The 27,593-nt window shown below is 54.9% G+C and overlaps 1 protein-coding gene across 5 annotated transcripts; it reads left to right on the forward strand.

Annotated features, from left to right (window-relative positions):
* Positions 1-739: 739 nt before the first annotated feature.
* On the forward strand, positions 740-27,147 carry CACNB1 (calcium voltage-gated channel auxiliary subunit beta 1). 5 transcript variants are annotated; one of them, XM_033183215.1, is made up of 14 exons: positions 740-1,030; positions 3,487-3,573; positions 7,895-8,014; positions 13,465-13,587; positions 14,136-14,272; positions 14,493-14,569; positions 14,961-15,115; positions 16,188-16,268; positions 16,671-16,729; positions 16,908-17,017; positions 17,176-17,327; positions 22,912-23,007; positions 23,454-23,639; positions 25,293-27,147. In XM_033183215.1, exons 1-14 carry the CDS (start codon positions 947-949, stop codon positions 25,755-25,757), a joined length of 1,932 nt encoding a protein of 643 aa, XP_033039106.1. In that variant the 5' UTR covers positions 740-946; the 3' UTR covers positions 25,758-27,147. The 5 variants fall into 5 exon arrangements, with proteins under 5 accessions (XP_033039106.1, XP_033039107.1, XP_033039111.1 ...); XM_033183216.1 differs by lacking the exon at positions 14,961-15,115 and adding an exon at positions 15,904-15,923; XM_033183220.1 differs by lacking the exon at positions 25,293-27,147 and having other exon boundaries at positions 23,454-23,853.
* The last annotated feature ends 446 nt before the right edge of the window (positions 27,148-27,593 follow it).

Here is a 27,593-nt window from a genome sequence, read left to right on the forward strand (position 1 = left end):
GGGGTAAAGGTGGAGCAATTCTAGGTCAAAGGTCATGAGATCAGATTTTACCAGCCTCTTCTTTCTCGGCTCCATATTGCTTCCTCTTTTCTCATCCAACAGCAGGGACTTCGCCCAGCCCCATTCATGGCCTTTTGGAAGAGCGGGTCAGGGGTGGGGGGGTGTATCCTAGTGACCGATTAGGGCAGAACTCCTGGACCCCTGGGATTTCTTTTGCTGTCGCTGTTGGAGACCCTCCCCATCTCAGCCTCAGCCTCCCACCGGCAGCCCCAGAGCCATGTTGGAGGGGAAGAGGCTTTTCTGTTTGGTTTGAGGCAGCCTGGGCCCCGCACTGGGTAGAAAGGAGTTAAAGCCAGGTCCCAGGATCACCGGGACCGGGAAGTTCCGGTGGCCCAAACAGGAGTGGGTTGGGGGGACCCGCAGGAAGATAGGTTTGAGACAAAAGGGGGGCGGTGCTAGCCATGCCAATCCGCGCTTCATCCCCATCAGCGCTCGGCATCCACTGGTACACCGCCCCCCACCCCTCCCCCAAGTATCCTCGCCTAGTTTCTCCCTTCCCGCCCCAGCGGGCCCGCCTGCACCCCACGGCCAGTCAGAGGCCCACCTGCGGCCCTCTAGAGCCGAGAGGCGCCTGCCTCCCAGCTTGCCGCACGCCCATTGTGTGGGCCGAGCCGGAGGAGGGGCTGGGAGGGGCGGGGCCGGGGCGGGCGGAGGGAGGGAGCGAGGGAGGGGCGCGGGGAGATGCTGAGCCTGCTGGGGAGGCGGCGGCGGCAGTGGAGAGAGCGGGAGGAGCGAGGGAAGGCAGGAAGGAGGCAGCCTAAGGCCGAGCTGGGTGGCTGGACCGGGTGCTGGCTGCGCCGCGCTGCTTTCGGCTCCCACGGCCTCTCCCATGCGCTGAGGGCGCCCGGCTGGGTCGGGCCGGCGGCGGGAGGGGAGGCTCCTCTCCATGGTCCAGAAGACCGGCATGTCCCGGGGCCCTTACCCACCCTCCCAGGAGATCCCCATGGAGGTCTTCGACCCCAGCCCGCAGGTGAGGCGTGGTGGCCCGGCCCGAGAGGAGGGGGCCGCTTCCACGGACAGTGTTGAGGTCGGCTCGAGAGGCGCGGGAGAGGAAGGGGTTATATGCCGGGCGCGAAGGGGAGAGGGATGCCTGCGCGTCCCCGATCCTTACAGGTTGTGATTGATGGGCTCTGGGCCTGGGGCTGGGTGGCGATGCTGCGGAGCGGGGAGGGGGCGGGTGGGCTGCCTGTCACTCTCGCCTCCTTGTCTCCCCCGCGTCAAGGTTCCTGCCGCTTGGGCAGCAGCTTCAGTGGGCTGAGCGTAGGGGTGCTGGTGGTGGTGGGATCTGGGCCTTGAGAAGGGGAGGTTGAAGGAGGCTAGAAAGCGAGCCAGGCAAGGGGGGCGACGCAGAGCACGCTCGGGGGCGCCAGGCGGGTGTGGGTGGGGCGGGGGTGGCACGAGGAGGTGGCCGAGGCGATGGTCAGAAGGCGGTGCCAAATGCAAACAGGCCTTCAAAGCCGCAGACACTGGTTCTTTAGGGTGGAGAAAGGGGCAACTCCGGGCGAGGTCCCCTCCCAGCCACCTGGGCTCCATCTCCATGTTGGACCTGCTCCCCTCCCCCCACACCCACGTTGACTTTCCCCACCCCCACCTCCGCCCCGAAAACGCCTCCAAAGTTTGGAAAGTTGGATGGATGCCAACTCACTGCCCGGGAAGGGGAAGAGCTGTTTTACCTGCGGGAGGGGTCTACTTCTCCATCCCCACCCGCACACTTTTCTTACGCCCCTGGTAACCCCTAGGAAGTGGCAGTCTTGGGCGCGGTGGGTTCCCATGGGGTGACCAGCAGGCTCTGGGATGGTCGCGCCAGGGGATTTCTTTGGGACTGTCCTTCTCCAAGGATAGCATTAACTCTTCTGTTACTGTGGCCACCAGCTGTAACCACCATGATACTGTGACTGATGGGTATGTAGAGGGGTCAAGTCAGACCTAAAAATACCTTCCTCCACCCCAGGCCCCTTTGAGCCTGGGAGGCAGCTGAGTGGGGCCTTCCTTTCAGCTGTCCCTTGTCCCTCTGAGTGCCACTCCCTTTGCCCAGCCTGGCAGTGCAGGGGGAGAGTGGTGTCTGGGATTCACTGGGGAATCCTCTTAGGTTTGTAGGGAGCATCAGAACTAGAGTTGGGGTATATGTCTGGTTTCAGAGAAGGGTGGGGAGAGGAGGATCTTGGAAAGGTTCCTAGATGCCCTCCTCTCCCATTTTCTATCCTTTTTCTTGTACCCTGATCCCAGCAGCCAAAGCCCCCAGTCTGGTCATGGCCCCTCCAGGTTCTTTGGCCAAAGAAGGTCTAGGATGGAGACCGAGAGCAGGGACTTGGAAGTCTGAGCCCTCACTCACTCTCCCCATTCTGGACTGGGCTGAGGCCAAGTGTGTGTGCGCCTACGAGATGGGGAGGGCCAGAAGGAGCTCTTCTTACAGGAGGCCTGGAAATACCTGATGCCCTTAACCTGAACGTGTTGCTTCCTGAATGGTCAGGCTGAGCCAGGAGCTGAGTCTGTGAGACTGAGCCAGTCTACCCGCTAGGGATCTGTGGGGCTGTGTCCTAGGCTCATGTGGGGCAGGGCCAAGGGACATTTACATTGATGTAGCCTGATGGGTACTATGCACATGGGGCGTTGGCAGTGGCAGCTGGGGGCCACAGGGCAGAAGCTTCATCCCTCTTGCCTCCTTGGGGAGGGTTGTAGCTACTGTGATTGTGAGAGGGGGAGCTGAGAAAAAGTCCTGTCTGGGCAAGGGATGAGAGTGGGGAGCAAAATCTGCCCCTATGGTGCCAGGGATCGAGCTGGATGTTTACTCTCCAAATACAGTTCCATGCCCCTACTCCCTCCTCAGAAATCTGGCTCTGAGTCTCCAAGAGAGCTGTCATCCCCTTCCTACTCTGTGAATAGCAAAGGAAGAGTTGGGCACAGGGGAGAAGCCAGGCTGGGCCCTGGGTTGGCAGTTCCTCCTCTCTGGGGGCCACCAACACAAACAGCCCTGCTCTGCTCCTGCGGAGGGGGAGTGGGGGGGACTTTCCCGCTCTCTCCCCCCACACACCCAACACTGCTGGCTGCCTCTCCCTTCCTCGGAGGCCTCTGCAGCCTGCCCAGCATCTTAATTAGCTCTGCTGCCTAATGAGCCTCCAGCTTCTCCGTGCCTCCCCCATTCCCAGCCTCTCTAGCTTGGTTTGGGGGTTTCCATGTGGGCCTCTAGGGCTCTCTTGCATTGGTCCCCACTCCTGGCTGTGCTCTGGGTCCTCTCGATGAGGATGGGAGACCCTCCCTCCCCTTGGGCCGTACCACCTCAGGAGGAAGGTGCAGGGGGTTGGGGGTAGGGCTCTTCGGATCTGGGAATGCTGTTCCCAAGCTTGGCTGTAGCTCTGGGGCTGGCAAGATGAGGGTTGGGAAAGGGCCCTTCTGATTCTACTCTTGTTCCTTTCCTGGCCTCTCCAGGGCAAATACAGCAAGAGGAAAGGGCGATTCAAACGGTCGGATGGGAGCACGTCCTCAGATACCACATCCAACAGCTTTGTCCGCCAGGTAATGGGGAGGCTGGGCAGAGAGGAGGGAGGTGGCTGGTTGGTAGAGACCAGCATTGGTGAGCCAGGTCTGCGGTATTCTCCAGGCACCCTTCCCTGTGCCATTTGTCACCTTCCTGGAGCCACCCCATCACCCTGACACCCCATGACCTCTCCTGGATGTGCTGTCAGCTGCACCCACTCACTCAGCCCCCGCCCCTGCCCGGCCCCTCCCCCAGCACCAGGCACCCTCCCCTGCTGCCTGCTGGCCTGCGTCATCTCATTCAGGGACAGCCTGGCCTGCCTCCCTCTAGCTTGCTTCGGGCTGTCACCCACTCCCCCTGCCGGCTGTCTGCTTCCATGTCCTCCCCCAGAATCTGTGACAGGGTGGGGTGGAGGCAGGTCCTAGGAAAAGCAGAGCGAGGATGTTTGGGTCCCTGTAGTCCTGGTGAGGTCCTGGTCAGGGAAACATGCTCCTCACCTCAAGACATGACTATCTAAGACACACAGAAAAAGGGTGATGGTGACGGGGATGGGGGTGGTTGGGGCATGAGGCTGTTGATTTTATAATAGAGAAGACGGTAGCCCAGCACCACTGCCTGAAAGGGTGTAACTGAGAATAGCTTTCTGGGGTCTCCTGTGCTCGGTCAGTAAGCGGCTGCTCTCATCTGTGTGTCAATCCTGGGCCGTCTTAGGCTCAGGGTGAGGCACCGAGAGAGGCATGTGGTTGCTATGACTACTTAGCATCTCACCAAAGCCTGGTACCCAAAAAAGGCGAGAGGGGCTTGGAATTAGACAAGGAAAAGCTGTGCATTGAAGAGGAAATGGGCAGGGCATTCGAGGGCAGAAGACAGCACAGAGGAGGGGTCCTCTGGAGATGAGCCCCTCCCTTCCACCTTGGGCCGGGAGCGAGAGTGATGCCAGGCAGATCCACCACTAATTAGAGTGAGGCCCTTCTTTCTGATTCTTCTGTCTCTACAGCACTTGGCACATGTGAGCCTCAGTCTGACTTGGGAGCTTCGGGAAGGGGAGGCTTCATTCTAGTCTTTTCTAAGTATAGGAACAGACAGGAAGTCCTTTCTTCAATCACTCCCTCATCCCTCCTGTTGCAGGACTTGGCCAGGGCTAGGAAGAATGACGCTGTGCTTTTATTGCCCCTCTTGGCAGAAAAGGACCTTGGCTCCTTCAGTGTTTGCCAACCCAGGGAGTCAGACCCCAGCCTCCAATTCTTCCTCCTTTTAGCTCCCCAGCTCTGATCCCCGGTAGGTGGTGGGGAGTGGTGGGGGAGCAGTCCTTGCCACATCTCTGAGCTAAATATACCCTAGCAGTTTGCACATGTAGCAACTCTGCTTGTAACCTGAGCCCCCGAGGGAACGGGCAGTTTGGGCCACCCCCTAGGCCAGCAGGGCCAGGCACTGAGGGCGCCGGGATGGAGGCGCCCAGCCGGACCCTGATGGTGGTGAGCTGGGGATGGAGTGGGGTGGCGGTGGGTAGAACAGCCTCTCAGGAAAGCTGGCGGAGGGCAGCCTTTCCTCCAGCCTGTCTCCATGCCTCCTCACTGTTTCCTGTCTTCTGCCATTTCTGATGTGTGTGCGTGTATGCGCATGCGTGTGTCTGCATATGTGTATGTGTGCATGTGCCTACGTGTGCGTCCGCGTGCACCTGTGTGTCTGCATACGTGTGTGTGTGTCTGCCCGCACATGTGCGTCTGCATATGTGTGTGTCTGTGTGTGTGCATGTAACTGTGTGTGTGTTGGGGTCGGTGAGTGTGCGCACGCGTGTGCCCGCGTGTGTGTTGGAGCTGGTGAGTGTGTGTGTGCACGCGCGTGCCTGCGTGTGTGTTGGAGCTGGTGAGTGTGTGTGTGCACGCGCGTGCCCGCGTGTGTGTTGGAGCTGGTGAGTGTGTGTGTGCACGCGCGTGCCCGCGTGTGTGTTGGAGCTGGTGAGTGTGTGTGTGTTGGAGCTGGTGAGTGTGTGTGTGTTGGAGCTGGTGAGTGAGTGTGTGCACGCGCGTGCCCGCGTGTGTGTTGGGGTCGGTGTGTGTGTGTGTGCACGCGCGTGCCCGCGTGTGTGTTGGAGTCGATGAGTGTGTGTGTGTTGGAGCTGGTGAGTGTGTGCACGCGCGTGCCCGCGTGTGTGTTGGAGTCGGTGAGTGTGTGCACGCGCGTGCCCGCGTGTGTGTTGGAGTCGGTGAGTGTGTGTGCACGCGCGTGCCCGCGTGTGTGTTGGAGTCGGTGAGTGTGTGCACGCGCGTGCCCGCGTGTGTGTTGGAGTCGGTGAGTGTGTGCACGCGCGTGCCCGCGTGTGTGTTGGAGTCGGTGAGTGAGTGTGTGCACGCGCGTGCCGCGTGTGTGTTGGAGTCGGTGAGTGTGTGCACGCGCGTGCCCGCGTGTGTGTTGGAGTCGGTGAGTGTGTGCACGCGCGTGCCCGGTGTGTGTTGGAGTCGATGAGTGTGTGCACGCGCGTGCCCGTGTGTGTTGGAGTCGGTGAGTGTGTGCACGCGCGTGCCCGCGTGTGTGTTGGAGTCGGTGAGTGAGTGTGTGCACGCGCGTGCCCGCGTGTGTGTTGGAGCTGGTGAGTGTGTGCACGCGCGTGCCCGCGTGTGTGTTGGAGTCGGTGAGTGTGTGCACGCGCGTGCCCGCGTGTGTGTTGGAGCCGGTGAGTGTGTGTGCACGCGCGTGCCCGCGTGTGTGTTGGAGTCGGTGAGTGTGTGCGCACGCGCGTGCCCGCGTGTGTGTTGGAGCCGGTGAGTGTGTGCGCACGCGCGTGCCCGCGTGTGTGTTGGAGTCGGTGAGTGTGTGTGCACGCGCGTGCCCGCGTGTGTGTTGGAGCCGGTGAGTGTGTGCGCACGCGCGTGCCCGCGTGTGTGTGGAGCTGGTGAGTGTGTGTGTGTTGGAGTGGTGAGTGTGTGCACGCGCGTGCCCGCGTGTGTGTTGGAGTCGGTGAGTGCCTCTCTGCTAGTCTGTCTCCCTGTTTCCCTGGTTCTTTGACTCTGTGTGCTCCCATCAGGGTGGAAAGTGGGAGCTACGCTGGTTTTCTCTCCCTCCTTCATGCCTCTCACCCCACCCCAACCCTTCCCCTGTGGGTCTCCCATTTTCATGATTTGGCTGGGAAAGAGATGGGCAGCTGCACCAGCTAATGACCTGGGGCCCCTGGGGAGAGGTGGGACTTTGTCTTCTGTCTTTCCCAGGTCCCCTCCATGCCAAACTCATGGACATTCCTGGCCAAGTGACCCTTTTATACTCTCAGGAAAGAACCCCTATATCTCTGCAGTCCTCTTCTTTTGCCACATAACCTCCTATGCCTTGTCCAACACCACCCCCACATAGTCACACGAATCCACACTTCCTTACTCCTGCCCTCACATGTCCCCCACCCTCAGGGTCATAGATGTCTGGGAGCCCCCCGCCAATACACTCGCATGTGGCTCTACGCATGCGGTCATATGTAGCCAACTATAGAGCACACCCTCCTCCACACACTTGTACTTGCACATCCACGCACACACGTGAATAAGCACATGCATTCCCACTACCAGGTCTGTATGGGCGACATGTGTCTTACACATGTGTGCATCCCTAAAGGAGTCCCTTGTGCTCTGGGTTGGTCACCGTGGTCAAAGCCAGCTGCCTGGCACCCAGCAGCCTTCATCTCAGGGAAAGCCCGTCCCATATCCTGCTCTTAACTTGCCTCTTCGGTCTGCACCAGCCTGGAAATCTTGGGTTCTCTTGTGTCCTAGGAGAGCCTGAGGATTGGGGCTCTAAGTAGTGAAGTTTGATTATGGCAGTACCAGCTAAAGGAGCAGGGGAGGTAGGAGTCTATCTCCCTCTACCCTTGAACAGAAGCTGGCAAAATCTGTGGTGGCCCCATCCTGTGGAACAGGCCATCCGCAGCTGATAGTGCAGAGAGCTCAGGCCGAAGCTGGTGGCTGTAGTCCCTGGAATGGATGCCACTGGACCTCGGCTGAGTCTATCTCAGCGGGTGCTGGGGGCAGGGGAGGGAAGGAGCAGCGGGAGTAGAGACTCGTCCCTGGCATTCCTCCCTTGCCTTGTGCCCCTATCAAGTTCCCACCCCTCCCTGGGCCCCAAGCAGCTGTCCTTGGGCCTGCCTTCATCTCCTGCTTGCTGCTGTCACCCTCACTAGGGCCACACTTTCCCCAGGGGCCTGAGAAATCTCAGCTCCTCGTCCCTTCCACCTAATACCACCTTCTCTTAGCCCTTGTGGCGTCATGCTGGGCTGGCTGGGGTTTGAGGCATCCATGATGAGTGGCACCTCCGTGCCTTCCCAGGCCCAGGAGTTGGGAGAGGCAGCAATGGCCCTGATCTGGCTCTCTGTATTTTCAGGGCTCAGCAGAGTCCTACACCAGCCGTCCATCGGACTCTGATGTATCTCTGGAGGAGGACCGGGAAGCCTTAAGGAAGGAAGCAGAGCGCCAGGCATTAGCGCAGCTCGAGAAGGCCAAGGTGAGAAAGATGTGGGAAGGGGCTGTGCTGGCGTGATTTCCCTGGGCCATAGAGAGAGCCCGGGCAGACCCAGGGCCAAGTCTTGACCCAGCCACTTCCTAGTACCCCTGAACCTTGCGCCTCTGTCCTTCACCTGCACAATGTGGGCTATAATACCTGCCTGCTTATACAGTATAATAAGTATAATAAGTGCCTGTTATTATACTGTTTCCACACACAATAAGGGCTTGAGAAGTGCTAAAAATTTCTTTTTTTTTTTTGAGATGCAGTCTTGCTCTGTCACCCAGGCTGGAATGCAGTCGCGTGATCTCAGCTCACTGCAACCTCTGCCTCCCGAGTTCAAGTGATTCTCCTGTCTCAGCCTCCCGAATAGCTGGGATTACAGCATGCACCACCATGCCCGGCTAATTTTTGTATTTTTAGTAGAAACGCAGTTTTATCATGTTGGTCAGGCTAGTCTCAAACTCCTGACCTCAAATGATCTGCCTGCCTCAGCCTCCCAAAGTGCTGGGATTACAGGCGTGAGCTACTGCGCCGGGACAGTGCTAAAATCTCCACGTCTTCCTGGAATCAAACTTCCTCTGGGCTGGAATCCTGGTCCTGACTCTTTTTTTTGTTTCCTTTTTGTGAGACGGAGTTTCGCTTTTGTTGCCCAGGCTAGAGTGCAATGGCACAATCTCGACACACTGCAACCTCCCTTTCCCGGGTTCAAGCAATTCTCCTGCCTCAGCCTCCCGAGTAGCTGGGATTATAGGCATGCTCCACCATGCCCGGCTAATTTTGTATTTTTAGTAGAGACGGGGTTACTCCATGTTGGTCAGGCTGGTCTTGAACTCCCGATCTCAGGTGATCACCCAGCCTCAGTCTTCCAAAGTGCTGCGATTACAGGCTCTGGTCCTGACTCTTAATAGCTGTGTGATCTTAGGAAATTCACATTAAAAGGAAGATAATAATACCACTTAACTTCAGAGGATTTTTTATTTTTGTGATGAAAATAAATGAGAGAATATGTGTGAAGCATGTAACATGGTACCTGGAACACTAAATGGTCATTACTGTCATTATTGTTTTTTTTTTTAATTTAATTTTAGCCGGGCGCAGTGGCTCAAGTCTATAATCCCAGCACTTTGGGAGGCCAAGACGGGCGGATCACAAGGTCAGGAGATCGAGACCATCCTGGCTAACCCGGTGGAACCCCGTCTCTACTAAAAAATACCAAAAAAAAAACTAGCTGGGCGAGGTGGCGGGCGCCTATAGTCCCAGCTACTCGGGAGGCTGAGGCAGGAGAATGGCGTGAACCCGAAAGGCGGAGCTTGCAGTGAGCTGAGATCCGGCCACTGCACTCCAGTTTGGGCGACAGAGCGAGACTCCATCTCAAAAAAAAAAAAAAAAAAAAAATTTAATTTTAGACCAGGTTCAGTGGCTCACGCCTGTAATCCCAGCACTTTGGGAGACTGGGTTGGGCGGATCACTTGAGGTCAGGAGTTCGAGACCAGCTTGGGCAACATGGTGAAACCCCGTCTCTACTAAAACTACAAAACTTAGCTGGGTGTGGTGGCGTACGCTCTAATCCCAGTTACTCAGGAGGCTGAGGCACCAGAATCGCTTGAACTCAGAAGGCGGAGACTGGAGTGAGCCGAGACTGCGCCACTGCACTCCAGCCTGGGCAACAGAGCGAGACTCTGTCTCAAAAAACATAATAATAAATAAATTTAAATATTTATTATTTTTTATGAGACAGGGTCTCGCTCTGTTGCTCAGGCTGAGTGTAGTGGCGTGATCATGGATCACTGGAGGCTTGACCTCCCAGGCTCAAGTGATCCTCCCATCTCAGCCTCCCGAGTAGCTGGAACTATAGAGGCGTACCACCACACCTGGCTGATTTTTTATTTTTTTAGAGATGGGATCTTGCTGTGTTGCCCAGGCTAGTCTTGAACTCCTGGGTGCAAGTGATCCTGCTGCCTCGGCCTCCCAAAGTGCTAGGATTACAGGCATGAGCCACTGTGCCCAGTCCCTTTTATTTATTTATTTATTTTTGAGATAGAGTCTCTCACTGCTGCCCAGGCTGGGGTGCAGTGGTGCGATCTCAGCTCACTGCAGCCTCCGTCTCCCAGGTTCAATTGATTCTCCTTGCCTCAGCCTCCCAAATAGCTGGGATTAGAGGTGCCCGCCACCATGCCTGGCTAATTTTTTTTCTATTTTTAGTAGAGACGGGGTTTCACCATGTTGGCCAGGCTGGTCTCAAACTCCTGACCTCATGATCCGCCCACCTTGGCCTCCCAAAGTGCTAGGATTACAGGTGTAAGCCACCGTTCCCAGCTGCCCCTTTTATTTTTTAAAAACAGACAGGGTTGGCTGGGTGCGGTGGCTCACATCTGTAATCCTAGCACTTTGGGAGGCTGAGGTAGGCGATCGCCTGAGGTCGGGCATTTGAGACCAGCCTGACCAACATGGAGAAACCCCGTCTCTACTAAAAATACAAAAATTAGCCGGGCATGGTGGTACATGCCTGTAATCCCAGCTACTTGGGAGGCTGAGGCAGGAGAATCGCTTGAACCAAGGAGGCAGAGGTTGTGGTGAGCCGAGATTGTGCCATTGCACTCCAGCCTGGGCAACAAGAGCAAAACTCCGTTTCAAAACAAACAAACAAAAAACAGACAGGATGTCACTATATTGCTCAGGCTGGTCTCAGACTCCTGGCCTCAAGCCAGTATTGTTATTACAGGTGTGAGCCACTGTGCCTGGCTGCTTTTATTATTCTTATTATTAATTTTTTATTTATTTATTTTTTTTGAGACAGAGTCTTGCTCCATTGCCCAGGCTGGAGTGCAATGGCGTGATCTCTGCTCACTGCAACCTCTGCCCCCCCGGATTCAAGTGATTCTCCTGCCTCAGCCTCCTGAGTAGCTGGGATTACAGGTGCGTGCCACCACGCCCGGCTAAGTTTTGTATTTTTAGGAGAGACTGGGTTTCACCATGTTGGTCAGGCTGATCTTGAACTCCTGACTTCATGATCCACCTGCCTCAGCCTTTCAGTGTTGGGATTACAGGTGTGAGCCACTGCACCCGGCCTGTTACTATTAGTTTATTTATTTATTTTGTTTTGTTTTTGAGATGGAGTTTTGCTCTTGTTGCCAGGGCTGGAGTGCAATAGCACCATTTCAGCTCACTGCAACCTCCACCCCGCAGGTTCAAGCGTTTCTGCTGCTTCAGACTTCCAAATAGCCAATATTACATGCATGTGCCACCACGCCATGCTAATTTTGTATTTTTAGTAGAGATGGAGTTTCACCATGTTAGTCATGGCTGGTCTCGAACTTTTGACCTCAAGTGATCCACCTGCCTTGCCCTCCCAAAGTGCTGGGATTACAGGAGTGAGCCACCGTGCCCGGCCTGCTATTATTATTATTTTTTCTGGGTATCGCTGTGGGCCTTCCCACCCCCAACCCTTTTCATTCCTCAGTGCCTCGCCTCTACCCTGAGAGGGCTGAATTCCACATTTTGCTTTCTTGCTTTTTATTATAAAAGTTAATATCCAGGCCGGGCGCGGTGGCTCAAGCCTGTAATCCCAGCACTTTGGGAGGCCAAGACGGGCGGATCACGAGGTCAGGAGATCGAGACCATCCTGGCTAACGCGGTGAAACCCCGTCTCCACTAAAAAATACAGGCCGGGCGCGGTGGCTCAAGCCTGTAATCCCAGCACTTTGGGAGGCCGAGACGGGCAGATCACAAGGTCAGGAGATCGAGACCACCCTGGCTAATACGGTGAAACCCCGTCTCTACTAAAGAATACAAAAAACTAGCCGGGCGACTAGGCGGGCGCCTGTAGTCCCAGCTACTTGGGAGGCTGAGGCAGGAGAATGGCGTAAACCTGGGAGGCGGAGCTTGCAGTGAGCTGAGATCCGGCCACTGCACTCCAGCCTGCGCGACAGAGCCAGACTCCGTCTCAAAAAAAAAAAAAAAATACAAAGAACTAGCCGGGCGAGGTGGCGGGCGCCTGTAGTCCCAGCTACTCGGGAGGCTGAGGCAGGAGAATGGCGTGAACCGGGAGGCGGAGCTTGCAGTGAGCTGAGATCCGGCCACTGCACTCCAGCCCAGGTGAAAAAAAAAAAAAAGTTAATATCCATGGAGAAAACCACACAAGCCAATTCAGTATACTTTTTTTTTTTTTTTTGATGGAGTCTCACTCTGTCATCCAGTCTGAAGTGTAGTGGCATGATCTTGGCTCACTGCAACCTCTGCTGCCCGAGTTCAAGTAATTCTGCCTCAGCCTCCCAAGTAGCTGGGATTACAGGCATCTGCCACTGCACCCAGCTAATTTTTGTATTTTTAGTAGCAACGGGGTTTTACCATGTTGGCCAGGCTGCTCTTGAACTCCTGACCTCATGATCCACCTGCCTCTGCCTCTCAGAATGCTAGGATTACAGGCGTGAGCCACTGTGCCCAGCCTTTTTTTTTTTTTTTTCAGACAGAGTCTTGCTCTGTCGCCCAGGCTAGAGTGCAGTGGTGCCATCTCGCTCACTGCAACTTCTGCCTCCTGAATTCAAATGATTCTTATGCCTCAGCCTCCTGAGTAACTGGGATTACAGGTGTATGCCACCACGCCCAGCTAATTTTTTTGTATTTTTAGTAGAGACAGAGTTTCACCATGTGACCAGGCTGGTCTCAAACTCCTGGTCTCAAGTGATCCACCTGCTTAGGCCTCCCAAAGTGTCAGTATACATTTTGTTGTTGTTTTGAAATGGAGTCTTGCCCTGTCGTCCAGGCTGGAGTGCAGTGACACGACCTTGGCTCACTGCAACCTCTGCCTTCCAGGTTCAAACAATTCTCCTGCCTCAGCCTCCTGAGTAGCTGGGATTATAGGCACCCACCACCACGCCTGGCTAATTTTGTATTTTTAGTAGAGACGGGGTTTCACCATGTTGTTCAGGCTGGTCTCGGACTCCTGATGTCAGATGATCCACCTACTGTATGCTGGGAATACGGGTGTGAGCCACCACACCCTGCCCGTGTCCATATACATTTCTTTTCTTTTTTTTTTTTTTTTTGAGACGGAGTCTCACTCTGTCGCCGGGGCTGGAGTGCAGTGACCGGATCTCAGCTTACTGCAAGCTCCGCCTCCCGGGTTCACGCCATTCTCCTGCCTCAGCCTCCTGAGTAGCTGGGACTACAGGCGCCCGCCACCTCGCCCGGCTAGTTTTTTGTATTTTTTAGTAGAGACGGGGTTTCACAGTGTTAGCCAGGATGGTCTCGATCTCCTGACCTCGTGATCCGCCCATCTCGGCCTCCCAAAGTGCTAGGATTACAGGCTTGAGCCACCGCGCCCAGCCTACATTTCAATGAACAGTTACAATGCAAACATCCAGGTAACCACCACCCCTGTCAGGAAGTTGTACATTACATTGTGGTTTACCCTCTAGTTGCCATTTTCCCCTGTGTGCCTCCTCTAGACCAAGCCAGTGGCGTTTGCCGTGCGGACAAATGTGGGCTACAATCCGTCTCCAGGGGATGAGGTGCCTGTGCAGGGAGTGGCCATTACCTTTGAGCCCAAAGACTTCCTGCACATCAAGGAGGTGAGTATCTGGAGGGAGAGCAAGGGAGTGGGTGCCAGGAGACAGGCAGCCAGAGTGCTAGTGGACAAAAGACTTCTGAGCCAAGCAGAGCCGGGCTGAATCTGCTGTGTGACCTTAGACAAATCTCTCCACCTCTCTGAGCCTCTTAATTTTCTACTGGAAAAATGGGGTGGTAATGCTTAGGTCAGAAGGTTGTTGGGTTTGTCAGGGGGCCCGAACTGGTGTGGCGGTGTGCCAGGGACATGCAGGTATCTGCATTTACTCAAGTGGCCTTTCTAGAGTAGGGTGGACACATGGGGAGAAGAAGGACTCTCAGAATTGCACGGGGCTGGTGGCAGAGTGGTCCATGGCCAGAAAGCATGCTGGTCCTGGAGTTGTCCTGAGAATTGGCAGCTCCATTCAGAGGCTGGAGCCGGGGCTGGGGATCTTTGAGGGTGCCACCCCTGGGCAGGGAGGCGAGTCTGGTCATTTCCCCTGGAGAGTGACTGCTAGCTTGCCCCTGCAGTTTCCCTCTTGCTCTTTCCATCTACCTGCCATGTTCTTTGCAGAAATACAATAATGACTGGTGGATTGGGCGGCTGGTGAAGGAGGGCTGTGAGGTTGGCTTCATTCCCAGCCCCGTCAAACTGGACAGCCTTCGCCTGCTGCAGGAACAGAAGCTGCGCCAGAACCGCCTCAGCTCCAGGTATCTGGGTGGGGCCGGGGAAGGGGGTGCTGCCAACCCCAGGAGAGGCCACACAGCCTGGACTAGGCCTCAGTGGTTGCCCCTGGCCCTGAGGGGACAGAGCTGCCTGTAGCATCACCAGTGGGGCTGGAGCACCTCCAGGGGTGCCCCATGTGAGAGGATGAGATCCCCCCACACCCACCTCTTTGCTCACAAGCTCGGTTTGCCTTTGCCCACACAGCAAATCAGGCGATAACTCCAGTTCCAGTCTGGGAGATGTGGTGACTGGCAGCCGCCGCCCCACACCCCCTGCCAGTGGTAAGAACCATCGCCATGCAGGGGGTTGGGGAGGAGCTCCTGGGTGGGGTGGTCTCCCAGCTCCCTGACTCCTCCTTTCCCTGCAGTAGGAAACACCCCAATCCTGAGTCCCCCAAGCACATGCAATGGTTCCCCCTCCATGAAGAGTAGGATACCCCTCAAGCTGGGCCTGTCATGTCTCTCCTCTCCCCTTTCTTTGGTAGCTCCATCTCTCTGCCTGATTCCCCTGCCCCGTCCCCATTCATTTCTCCCAGCCCTGTTCCATTCACCTCTTCTTCTTTCTTTTTTCCCCATCCCCATCCCTGCGTTCTGTACTTGTGTCTCCACGGTCATCTCACTCCTTCTCCCCACCTCGCCTCCCTCCTCCCTCTCTCCTGACTCTCCGGTCCAGGTAATGAAATGACTAACTTAGCCTTTGAACTAGACCCCCTAGAGTTAGAGGAGGAAGAGGCCGAGCTTGGTGAGCAGAGTGGCTCTGCCAAGACTAGTGTTAGCAGTGTCACCACCCCGCCACCCCATGGCAAACGCATCCCCTTCTTTAAGAAGGTAATTCTCACTGTGTTCTTGCAAAAGGTGGGGGAGTCAGGGCCAGCACTTTGGTGGAGGAAAGGGGGCTGTAATGGATTCAGATGTGGTCTGTTCTGTGGGCATCAGGGCTTCCTGCTGAGGTGGAGGGAAGGGTAGCATGGGTACATCCCCCTCCGCACACAACTCCGCCCTGGCCCGATCTCCAGGAAGGAGGTCTTGCCCCTGGAAGGTTGCCCCCACACCTGGGGCAGCAGGGTTTGGTGGTCATGAACCGTGACCTCTCCCCTCACTCCTAGGGGCCTGCTCCGCTTTTGGCATCTATCCTGGCATTTGAAGCAGGGCATGGGATGGCATTCCTTCTTTGCCCTTTTTTGACTGGGTGGGCACATAGTGGATGGGGGGGACTGCTGACTGCAAAGCAAGACAGTTAAGGGAACCCTTAAAATGGGCAGGTTGGCATGCACTCGGGGCAGGAGGTGGGCACCAAGGTAGGGGCTGTCAACCTCACCAGCTCTTTTCCAAGACCCAGAAGAGGGTAGGATATGTCTGAATAGTCCCACATCCACTGGACTGTCAGTCCTGCTCCCAACCCTGATCCAGGGCCACCTCTGGCTCCCCCTTGGCGTGGGGTCCCATTCCCCATCTCTGGCTCTGTCTGTCACTAACACGCATGCCCTGTTATCTCTCCTCGTCTGCCCGGCTCTCCCTCCCTCTCTTGTCCTGGCTCTTGCCTTGCCCTCTGCCCCTGCCTGGGTCCCCTTCCCTCTCTCCTCCCCCTTCCCTCTCTTGGCAATCTCTGGACCCAGCCAAACAGAAGCAGAAGTCGGTGAGTATCACAGCTTTCTGTGTCCTCCTCCCCACTCCCTGGGATGAGCTAGGGGGACCTTCTAACACCCATTCCCACATCTGCCCCCCATTTCCCCCACCTTTCCTGGTTCTCCCTGGCCATCCCTCCCCATCCCCACCCTGATCCCCACATCTGGGCTCTGGGACAGGGTGGAGGAAGGCTGCATGGGGGAGCCTGGCATCTGGGGGAGAGGATCTAATATCATCTCCACTTTGGGGTTTCCCCTCCCTGCTTGCCCCCCAGGCAGAGCATGTGCCCCCCTATGACGTGGTGCCTTCCATGAGGCCCATCATCCTGGTGGGACCGTCGCTCAAGGGCTACGAGGTAGGACTCCCTAGAGGGGAGTGGACACAGAGGGGCCTTAGAAAGATCTTCAGACCCCAGTGAGATCCCCTAGAAGGGCCCAGATCCCAAGTCATCTTCCCCAGAGGGCTACAGACCTTCAGAGAGAACCCCCAGGGGGCCTAACCCACAGGAAGACCCACACAGAGGAGCCCCGTCCCCCAAAGAAACCCCCAGAAGAGTCCTCCCAGAGATGGCACTTACAGGGACCTTTGGAACCAGAGACCCCAGTGGAGACCCCTCAGACCCAGACCCCCGCCCGCCATAAAGTCCTGTTCAGAAGAAAGTGGAACGTGAGGGTACAAATACCGAACTGCTCAGAGTCTGAGTGGCTTTAAATGCCTGCCTTCTCCTCCCTCCCTCCCCACAAACCCCCACCCCCAGGTTACAGACATGATGCAGAAAGCTTTATTTGACTTCTTGAAGCATCGGTTTGATGGCAGGTAAGACCCTGGGAGCTGCCCCTCGCACCTGCCATTGCTCTCTGCTGTGGGGGATGGGCAGGATGCCTCGAATCACAGTCCTGGGACTGAGGAACAGAAGGCGGGCCTGGAACTGGGGAGTGGGCAGGGCATTCCAGCCCACCCTGATCCCTGACTCCCCTCTTGCCCCATTCCCCAGGATCTCCATCACTCGTGTGACGGCAGACATTTCTCTGGCTAAGCGCTCAGTTCTCAACAACCCCAGCAAACACATCATCATTGAGCGCTCCAACACACGTTCCAGCTTGGGTGAGCCCACCCCTGCTGTCTTCACTCACCCTTTCTGGGCTGGACGTGGGAGGGGTGGGAGTTAGTGGGCAGGGCCATCTCCAGAAGCGTTCCCTCCACCTACTACCTCCTGGGAGGCCACCTGACATTCCCCCATCCACATGACTCCGTGCCCCCAGCTGAGGTGCAGAGTGAAATCGAGCGAATCTTCGAGCTGGCCCGGACCCTTCAGTTGGTTGCTCTGGATGCTGACACCATCAATCACCCCGCCCAGCTGTCCAAGACCTCGCTGGCCCCCATCATTGTTTACATCAAGATCACCTCTCCCAAGGTGGGTGCAGGAGCCTGACCCTGGCCGGGACAGCATGGTTTAAAAGGAGCGCTCTGGAGTCGGGCTGCTTGGGTTTAAATCCCAGCTCCATGGCTTACTAATTGTGTGACTTAATCTACCCGAGTCTTAGTTTCCTTCTCTGTAAAGCTCCATGGTATTGTCAAGTGTTTCAACCTCATATAAATGTATAGCACTTAGCAAATGGTCTGATACAACACGTTAGCTATTATTTACTATTATTAGGGTCATGCAGACCAGTCCCCTGTCTCCACTCTGATTGACCTCCCACCCTTGGACTGAAAGAATTCTGTGCTTTTTGTTCCAGTGCCACCAGCTACTTGACAGTTGGGAGGTCTTTCTTTTCTTCTTCTTTTTTTTTTTTAAAGTCAGGGTCTTGCTCTGTCACCCAGGCTGGAATGCAGTGGTGCGATCATGGTTCACTGCAGCCTCTACCTCCTGGGCTAAAGCGATCCTCCCACCTCAGCCTCCCAAGTAGCTGGGACTAGTGGGTAGGTGTCCACTACCATGCCTAGCTAATATTTGTATTTTTTAGAGACAGGATCTAGCTGTGTTGCCCAGTTGCTTTACTCTCTCGATATCAACCCTTTTTGCTGCGGTGTCCTCATTTGGACTTTGATAGAGGGGGAATCTGCAGGAAGGCCACCTTACTTTTTCCTTGTATTGCAGCACCATTAACTTTCCCTTCTAGATGCCAGTGGGGATCTGAGAAACATGGAGGAAGAGTTGAGGTGAAGGATTTGAAGTTAGAAGACAGCATGGGCTTGAAATTCTAGCTCTGATTGATTTACGTATTGATTTATTGTTACTGTTGGTTTTTCTTATTGAACTTGGAAACTTGGGGGAATTATTTAGCCTCTGATTCTCTATTTCTTCACCTATAAAGTGGGGTTATAATCCCTCTCGCGTTATTGTTGAGAGGAATGGTGTAAGCAGCTCAGTATACTCTCTGATTTATGTATTTGTTTTTTTTTGAGACGGAGTCTCGCTTGTCACCCAGACTGGAGCGCAGTGGCGCAATCTCGGCTCACTGCAAGCTCCACCTCCTGGGTTCATGCCATTCTCCTGCCTCAGCCCCCTGAGTAGCTGGGACTACAGGCGCCTGCCACCACACCCGGCTAACTTTTTGTATTTTTATAGAGATGGGGTTTCACCGTGTTAGCCAGGATGATCTCAATCTCCTGACCTTGTGATCCGCCCACCTCAGCCTCCCAAAGTGCTGGGATTACAGGCGTGAGCCACTGCGCCCGGCCTATTTTATTTATTTATTTATTTATTTATTTATTTATTTATTTATTTGAGATGGAGTGTCGCTCTGTCGCCCAGGCTGGAGTGCAGTGGCACAATCTCGGCTCACTGCGAGCTCCGCCTCCTGGGTTCAGGCCATTCTCCTGCCTCAGCCTCCCGAGTAGCTAGGACTACAGGCACCTGCCACCATGCCTGGCTAATTTTTTGTATTTTTAGTAGAGACGGGGTTTCACCGTGTTAGCCAGGATGGTCTCGATCTCCTGACCTCGTGATCCGCCCACCTCGGCCTCCCAAAGTGCTGGGATTACAGGCATGAGCCACCGTGACCGGCTTACTCTCTGATTTATGAGGGCAGCCAGTAGTGGTAACCATTATCATCCCATGAGCTGAGCTCCCTGGACCAGTTACTTAACTTTTTTTTTCTTTTTTTGAGACAGAGTCTTGCTCTGTCACCCAGGCTGGAGTGCAGTGGTACGATCTCACTCACTACAGCCTCCGCCTCCCAGGTTCAAGCAATTCTTGTGCCTCAGTCTCCTGAGTAGCTGGGGTTAGGATTACGGGCACACACCACCACACCTGGCTTTTTTTTTTTTTTTTTTTTTTGAGACAGAGTCTCGCTCTGTGACTCAGGCTGGAGTGCAGTGGTGCAGTGTTGCTCACTGCAACCTCCGCCTCAAGTAATTCGCCTGCCTCAGCCTCCTGAGTAACTGGGACTACAGGCCCACGCCACCACACCCGGCTAATTTTTGTATTTTTGGTAGAGACGGGGTTTCACCATGTTGGTCAGGTTGGTCTTGAACTCCTGACCTCGTGATCCGCTGTCCTCGGCCTCCCAAAGTGCTAGGATTACAGGTGTGAGCCACTGGTCCCGGCCATACCTGGCTAATTTTTGTATTTTTAGTAGAGACAGGTTTTCACCATGTTGGCCAGGCTGGTCTCAAACTCCTGACCTCAAGTGATTCTCCTGCCTCAGCCTCCCTAAGTGCTGGGATTACAGGTGTGAGCCACTGCACCCAGCCGACTTAACCTTTCTGAGTCCTATGTTTCTAATGAGATAAAGGAGATGATGGGATTTAAGTACTTCCTGAGGGGAGTTGAAAGGACCAAATGAGATAATGGATGCAAAAACACTGAACTAGAAAGTAACCAATGCTTCCATTTCCCCCATTGAGGTTAAGAGGAGGGACTCTGGAACCAGGCAGCCTGGACTTCTACTCCAGGGCTGTCACTTACTGGCTCTGTGTTCCTTTGGCAAGTGGCCAAACATCTCTATGCCTTGGTTTCCTTATCTGCAGCATAGGCATACTGGGTTTGTGAAGATTAAATAAATGAGTTAATCATGAAAAATGCTTGGTATTGGGCCAGGCACGATGGCTCACGCCTGTAATCTCAGCACCTTGGGAGACCGAGGCCGGTGGATTGCCTGAGCTAAAGAGTTCAAGACCCCCTGGGCAACATGGTGAAACCCTGCCTCTACTAAAACTCAAAAAAGTAGCTGGGCATGGTGGTGGGCGCCTGTAATTCCAGCTACTCAGGAGGCTGAGGCACAAGAATTGCTTGAACCCAGGAGGCAGAGGTTGGAGTGAGCCGAGATCGCACCAGTGCAGTCTAGCCTAGGTGACAGAGCAAGACTCTGTCTCATAAATAAATAAATAAATAAATATTATTGGTATCCCAGAACTATATCTGTTCCATTTTGTAAAAAGATTTTTATTTTCAAATAATTTCAGATTTACAGAAGTGTGGCAAGAATAGTATCCAAAAAAATCTTATGTTTTGAATGTTCTTCACCAAGATTCACTAATTTTTTAACAGCTTTATTGAGGTAGAATTCCCATACCATTAAATTCAGCCATTTAAAGTCTATAAGCCGGGCTTGGTGGCTCATACCTGTAATCCCAGCACTTTGGGAGGCTGAGGCAGGTGGATCACTTGAGCTTGGGAGTTGGAGACCAGCCTGGGCAACATGGCAAGACCCTGTCTCTATTAAAAAATAAAAAATAAATTAAGTGTACAGTCTAACTTTTTTCAGATTCACTAATTTTGAAAAATTTACTTTCATCTTTCTCTCTCTCTTTTTTTTTTTGGAACAAAGTCTCGCTCTGCCACCCAGGCTGGAGAGCAGTGGTGTGATCTTGGCTTACTACAATCTCCGCCTCCCAGGTTCGAGTGATTCTCCTGCCTCAGCCTCTCAAGCAGCTGGGATTACAGGCACCCACCACCACGCCTGGCTAATTTTTGTATTTTCAGTTGAGACAGAGTTTCACCATGTTGGCCAGGCTGGTCTCAAACTCCTGACCTCAAGTGATCCACCCGCCTCAGCCTCCCAAAGTGCTGGGATTACAGGTGTGAGCCACCATGCCTGGCCTATATTGTGTTTCTTGAGAACAACATCAGTGTCTTACACAACCATGATGCAATTGTAAAATTCAAGAATTGTTTCTAAAATACCGCCCGTATTAGTTTTTTTTTTTTTGAGATAGGGTCTCACTCTGGCTGCCCAGGCTGGAGTGCAGTGATGCAATCTTGGCTCACTGCAACCTCTGCCTCCCTAGTTCAAGCAATTCTGCTTCAGCCTCCTGAGTAGCTGGGATTATAGACACCTGCCACCATACCCAACTAATTTTTATATTTTTAGTAGAGACAGGGTTTTGCCATGTTGGCCTGGCTGGTCTCGAACTCCTGACCTCAGGTGATCCATCCGCTTCTGCCTCCCAAAGTGCTGGGATTACAGGCGTGAGCCACTGTGTGCGGCATAGAATGCCTCTCATGGCAACATTTCCCCCAATCCAGGAACCAACCCAGGATCACGTGTTGCCTGTTTTTTTTTAGACAGAGTCTTGCTCTGTTGCCCAGGCTAGAGTGCAGTGGCACGATCTCGGCTCATCTCAACCTCTGCCTCCTGAGGTCAAGTGATTTTCATGCCTCAGCCTCCAGAGTAGCTGGGACTACAGGCATATGCCACCACACCAAGCTAATTTTTGTATTATTATTTTTTAATAAAGACAGGGTTTCACTTGTTGGCCAGGCTGATCTTGGACTCCTGGCCTCAGGTGATCCACCCGCCTCAGCCTCCCAAAGTGCTGGGATTACAGGCGTGAGCCACCGCGCCTGGCCTCGTTTTCTTTCTTTTTCTTTTTTTTAGGGAGGTGAAGACACACGATAGAGTCTCGCTCTGTCGCCCAGGCTGGAGTACAGTGGTGTGATCTAGGCTCACTGCAAGCTCCACCTCCCAGGTTCATGCCATTCTCCTGCCTCAGCCTCTTGACTAGTTGGGACTACAGGCGCCCGCCACCACGCCCGGCTAATGTTTTGTATTTTTAGTAGAGATGGGGTTTCACCATGTTAGCCAGGATGGTCTCGATCTCCTGACCTCGTGATCTGCCCACCTCCGCCACCCAAAGTGCTGGTATTACAGGCGTGAGCCACCATGCCCGGCCGGCCTAGTTTTCTTTAATCTGGAAGGGTTCCTCAGCCTTTCTTGAATTTTCCAGAGACTGACATTTAGCCAGAGTACAGGACAGCTATTCTGTAGACTGTCTGTCCCTCAGTGTGGGTTTGTGTGATTGTTCCTCATGATTAGTTTCAGGTTTTGCATTATTATAATTATGGTTGTTGTTGTTGAGATGAGAATGATAACAGAAATGTTATCAGGACTAAATTGATCATGTGAAAAGCACAGAACAATGCTGGTGTGTAGCAAGTGCCTCATAAAGGAAGACTATTGTTGCTGTTGTTAATATAGAGGGTGTGACTGGGCTCGGTGGCTCATGCCTATAATCCCAGCACTTTGAGAGGCTGAGGCAGGCAGATCACTTGAGTCCAGGAGTTTGAGACCAGCCTGGGCAACATATACAAAAAAATTTTTAAAAATTAGCGGGATATGGTGGCACGTGCCTGTAACCCTAGTTCCTCAGGAGGCTAGGCTGAGGACTTGCTTGAGTCCAGGGTATAGTGAACTATGATCACACCACTGCACTTCAGCCTGGGTGACAGAGCGAGAACCAGTCTCTAAAATAAAAATAAAAAAAGGAGGGTGGGCAGGCCTACAAACAAGGTTAGAGAAGTTGGGAAGAAGAATCACTACCCTTCATATAGCCTCTAAGGAAGTCTGGTATGAGACTAGGAGAGGGCCTGAGCCCTAGACATAGGGCTGCTGAGGTCATTTCTGCAGAGGTGCCCAGGGCTGAGAGTTATGGAGCATTCAAGGGCCCTGACACTGGCTCTCCATGCTGATCCAACCAGGACCCGCCTCTCTGACTGGGTGCATTGCCTGAGTCCCTCTAGCTCCTCTTCCTTTTCTGCCTCCCCAAACCAGGTACTTCAGAGGCTCATCAAGTCCCGAGGAAAGTCTCAGTCCAAACACCTCAACGTCCAAATAGCGGCCTCGGAAAAGCTGGCACAGTGCCCCCCTGTGAGTGCCTAGATCCTGGGGAAGGGAATGGAGGGACGACATTTGGGTTGCCCTGGTTTCCTATGGCCTACATGAGAGACAGAGTGACCAGGAACACCTGGGTCAGGCCTGTAGGTGCAAACTGGTCTTCCGGGAAGAGCGCAGGTCCGTCAAAGACTGGGTTCAAGCCCCAGAAGCACCCTTCTCTGTGGAGAGTCAAGTCCTGTCTCCCAGCCTTGGTTGCCTTATCTCTAGAATAAGGGAGTTGGACTGAGTGCCAAAACTTCTTGCAGTTCTGCCAATCTGTAGATCTGAGAGCCCTCCTTCCCTTCTTCCACATCCAGAGGCCTCTTTTTAACCTTGTCCTTCAATCCCTTGGCTCTACCCACTGCACCCAGGCCACACCCTCAACCCCCTTGGCCACGCCCCACTCATCCCAGCCCTGCCCCCTAACCCCACCTTCACAGGAAATGTTTGACATCATCCTGGACGAGAACCAATTGGAGGATGCCTGCGAGCACCTGGCGGAGTACTTGGAAGCCTATTGGAAGGCCACACATCCGCCCAGCAGCACGCCACCCAATCCACTGCTGAACCGCACCATGGCTACCGCAGCCCTGGCTGCCAGCCCTGCCCCTGTCTCCAACCTCCAGGTACAGGTGCTCACCTCGCTCAGGAGAAACCTCAGCTTCTGGGGCGGGCTGGAGTCCTCGCAGCGGGACAGCGCGGTGCCCCAGGAGCAGGAACATGCCATGTAGTGGGCGCCCTGCCCGTCTTCCCTCCCGCTCTGGGGTCGGAACTGGAGTGCAGGGAACATGGAGGAGGAAGGGAAGAGCTTTATTTTGTAAAAATACGTGATGAGCGGCAGCTTCTGGTGTCTGTGGTTTTTGATGGGTCTGGGGCTTCTGATGCTGTCTTCCTGGGCCTGGTGCCATAGGACCGCATCTGCTGCCCGCTGGATATGAGGCCTGATGGGAGCGCTTTTAAGACAAGGGACTAGGAAGGACATGCGAGGAAGACTGATAAACTAATTCGCTGGACTCTACACCCTTTTTAGACCCAACAGAGCAGAGGCCCTCAGAGCCAGGGAAACCTACGTTAAACCTGGACTCTCCCTCCCTAGAGCCCTGACTCCACACAGCCCCTGAAGAAGGACCCAGAATATGGCATCTTCTGTGACTTGATGCTGAACTTTCCACCATTCTCCCAGTTAAAGTCCAGGAAAGGCCCTCCCATGGGAGACCCATCCTGCCTTGTCCTCCTCCCATGGGAGCCACAGCCCACCTCTTGATTCCACACCATTAAGTGTAAGGTTCTAAGAGCCAGAAGAAACCCATGAAATCATTCTAGACTAGCTTTCAAATTTGTTTTCAGCAACAGAGCCCATTTGTTCAATGAATCTTATGTGGAAGCTGAGGATGCAGATAATACATCCTTGCTTTGCCCCGAGGGCGCCAGGGGAATGGCCTTCCCTCCACCTCCATGGGGACCCCTGAAGCACTTCTGTGCCGTCCCCACCCAACCCCACCCCAGATCTCTAGGTTACAGTTTGGAAACTGCTGCTCAGGTCTAACCCCCGTCACATTACAACCAAGACATGAAGCCACAGAGAGAGGAACTGTTTGCGCAGGGTCACACAGCTTGACATGGCAGGGGAGGGACTGGAACCTCTCTTGTGCCCCACCTCCATGTGACATTTGGTGATGAGGATACTGGGTCACCTCTCCATCTTCACTAGGAAGGGGAGACCCAGCAGCCTTCCCCAGCTTGGTGCTTTGAGTCCTTGTTGGGGGCAGGGGAGGAATCCCATCAGCCTTGGAAACAGTGTCATCTGACTAGGGAATGGTGGGAGAAGCATGAGGTTCTGGAAGCCTAAGATTGGGGTCTGGTGTGGGTCTAAGAAGCTGGGGTCAGCAAGTTTTAGCTGAAATCCCGTTAATATATTTGAAAAACCAAAGGCAATGACTAACCCAATCAACCACTAATGAGTGGCAATACTGAGCTGTTAATGATGATTAACCCCAAGATAGCATTAATGACCTGCACCGGGGAAGCGGTGACTCATGGCTCACGGCTGTCGGCCATGAAGGTCGGGTGCCCCCTGTCTGGAGAGAGGAGCAAATGCCCTGAGGTCTGTCCTCTGGCTGGGCTCCAGAGCCATTTGTCCCCGGGGCCCCTCCCCTAGAGCCAGCACCCTCTTCATCCAGGCCGGACCTCTTAATGCTGTCACTAACTTGCCTTGCTTTGTTGTGTTTTTCTCACCCCTGACTGATCTGCATGGTGTGTGCTGTCCGTCTGCTAACCAGGGACCCTACCTTGCTTCCGGGGACCAGCCGCTGGAACGGGCCACCGGGGAGCACGCCAGCGTGCACGAGTACCCAGGGGAGCTGGGCCAGCCCCCAGGCCTTTACCCCAGCAGCCACCCACCAGGCCGGGCAGGCACGCTACGGGCACTGTCCCGCCAAGACACTTTTGATGCCGAGACCCCCGGCAGCCGAAACTCTGCCTACACAGAGCTGGGAGACTCATGTGTGGACATGGAGACTGACCCCTCAGAGGGGCCAGGGCTTGGAGACCCTGCAGGGGGCGGCACCCCCCCAGCCCGACAGGGATCCTGGGAGGACGAGGAAGAAGACTATGAGGAAGAGCTGACCGACAACCGGAACCGGGGCCGGAATAAGGCCCGCTACTGCGCTGAGGGTGGGGGTCCAGTTTTGGGGCGCAACAAGAATGAGCTGGAGGGCTGGGGACGAGGCGTCTACATCCGCTGAGAGGCAGGGGCCACAGGGCGGGAGGAAGGGCTCTGAGCCCAGGGGAGGGGAGGGGAGGGGAGGGAGCGAGGGGCTCACACCCAACATGTATTCGCCTCCAGGGGGCGCTGTCTCCCTCCTTTCAGATGCCTTTGCTCAAAGCTTGGGGTTTCTTCGGCGTTATCATCCCAGCTCCCGGGAGGCCCTTAAGCCCCAGCTATCGGTTTTTACCTGCCTGTTGCGGATGGATGGGGGATACCCACTTTTCTGAAGTGTCCCCTTTCTCCCATCTTAAGGGGTTTTCCTCCCCCGCCCTCCTAGAGAAAAGGTGCACTTCCTTAACTCTTTCTACTCGGGGCCCTAAGTGACGGTCGTAAGTGGGATGGCTCTCCTTCTCCCAAGCTGCAGTACTGGGGAAGGGCTGGGCGCTTTTCCTGGAAAGGGAGGCCACAGATTCTTTCCCATGGGGCTCTCTTCCCCAGACCCCAGATCCAGGGTCCCTCACCCTGCCTGCCCCTTCCTCCCAGCTTCCTGGCAGCATCGTCTGGTCGGTGAAAGCTACAGCATGGACACCCCCTGGGGAGCTTGTCTGGGGAGGGTTCTGGGTGGAAGCTGGCAGGCATACAAAACCCTCTACCCTCCGTGGCCATGGCAACGTCCAGGGCCCAGAACCTTGAAGAGTGAGCAGCTGAGGTGCTGCTCCCCACCCCCCACCTCCATACCTCAGCCTTTGCCTACCCCAGGAATGAGCTTGGCCTCCAACATCCCTTGCCTGCTGCCATTAGAAGAGGGGGCCCCTCTGCATCTGAGCCCCCCATCCCTGTGCCACCTGGGTGTGGAGCCCATGGAACACTCTGGTCCGCCTCATTTTAAACCAAAAAACTGCTCCTTCACCCTCACCCTGAGGCCCTAGGGGAGAGGACCCATGGGTTGGTGCCCAGGGGTTTCCTTGGGACCTCGGATCTCCTCTGGGGGGCTTGGCTGCTGCTGTTGCTGCTCTGTATTTGCCTCTTGTGATTCTGTTTGTTACCCATGTTCACTTCCCCCAGGAGACCCCCTCTCCCCTGGGGCATCCCTCTGCCTTGGAATCCCTGTAGCCCAGCAGCCCTGCCCCTCCCCAGCATCCCAGCTGGGCCAGAGAGAGCCGACTGTGCCAACAAGGACTGGGCCCTGCCCGGCTGCCCGCCTCAGGGATGGGCACCTCATGCCTGTCTCGCCACCTCCTGTGCCAATGTCCTACCCTCCACCTGGGGGTGGGGTGCAGCTTCCACTTACTGATTAGAAGACACCACTGCCCACCTTTTCCCCCTCCCTGTCTGGTGTCCTGTGCCCCCATCTGTCTGTCTATATTTGTCTGTACTCCCCTAGGAGAAGTATTTTGCCATATATAAAACCACTGTCCTGTCCTTTGTGGCTGCCTCCCAAGCCTGCTTCTTTGTCCTCGCCACATAGTCGTCAGCCTAGGCACCTGGGAGCTGCTGGTATGCAGGGGGAATTGAAGGGGTGGGTGCAGGAATAAGTTATGCCCTGAGTCGTTGACTCAAAAGGGAAGATGATCCTTTGATTTTGGCCCTCTGATGTATTATGCCCAAGCCAGGAGCTGCTTGGGCAGTCCTGGCTCCGCACTGGCCCTGAGCCCCTTCACTTACCTGTCTCTCCACAAGTAGAGCCAGAGGCAATGGGAAGCTGGTGTTGCTCTGTGGGTGAGATCCAGACCCGTTGGTGCAATGTCTTAAATACACATGATTGTTTTTCTGCTCTTGTGGCCTCGCTGTGTCCCAACACCTCAGGAGAGGGAGGGGCTGAGCTTCTGGCTCCACTAATGCTCCCCTCGTTCCTGCTAACTGGCTTTGGGGG

The sequence above is a fragment of the Trachypithecus francoisi genome, unplaced genomic scaffold, assembly GCF_009764315.1.
Source record: "Trachypithecus francoisi isolate TF-2019V2 unplaced genomic scaffold, Tfra_2.0 Lachesis_group20, whole genome shotgun sequence".
In the NCBI taxonomy this organism is placed as follows: domain Eukaryota; kingdom Metazoa; phylum Chordata; class Mammalia; order Primates; family Cercopithecidae; genus Trachypithecus; species Trachypithecus francoisi.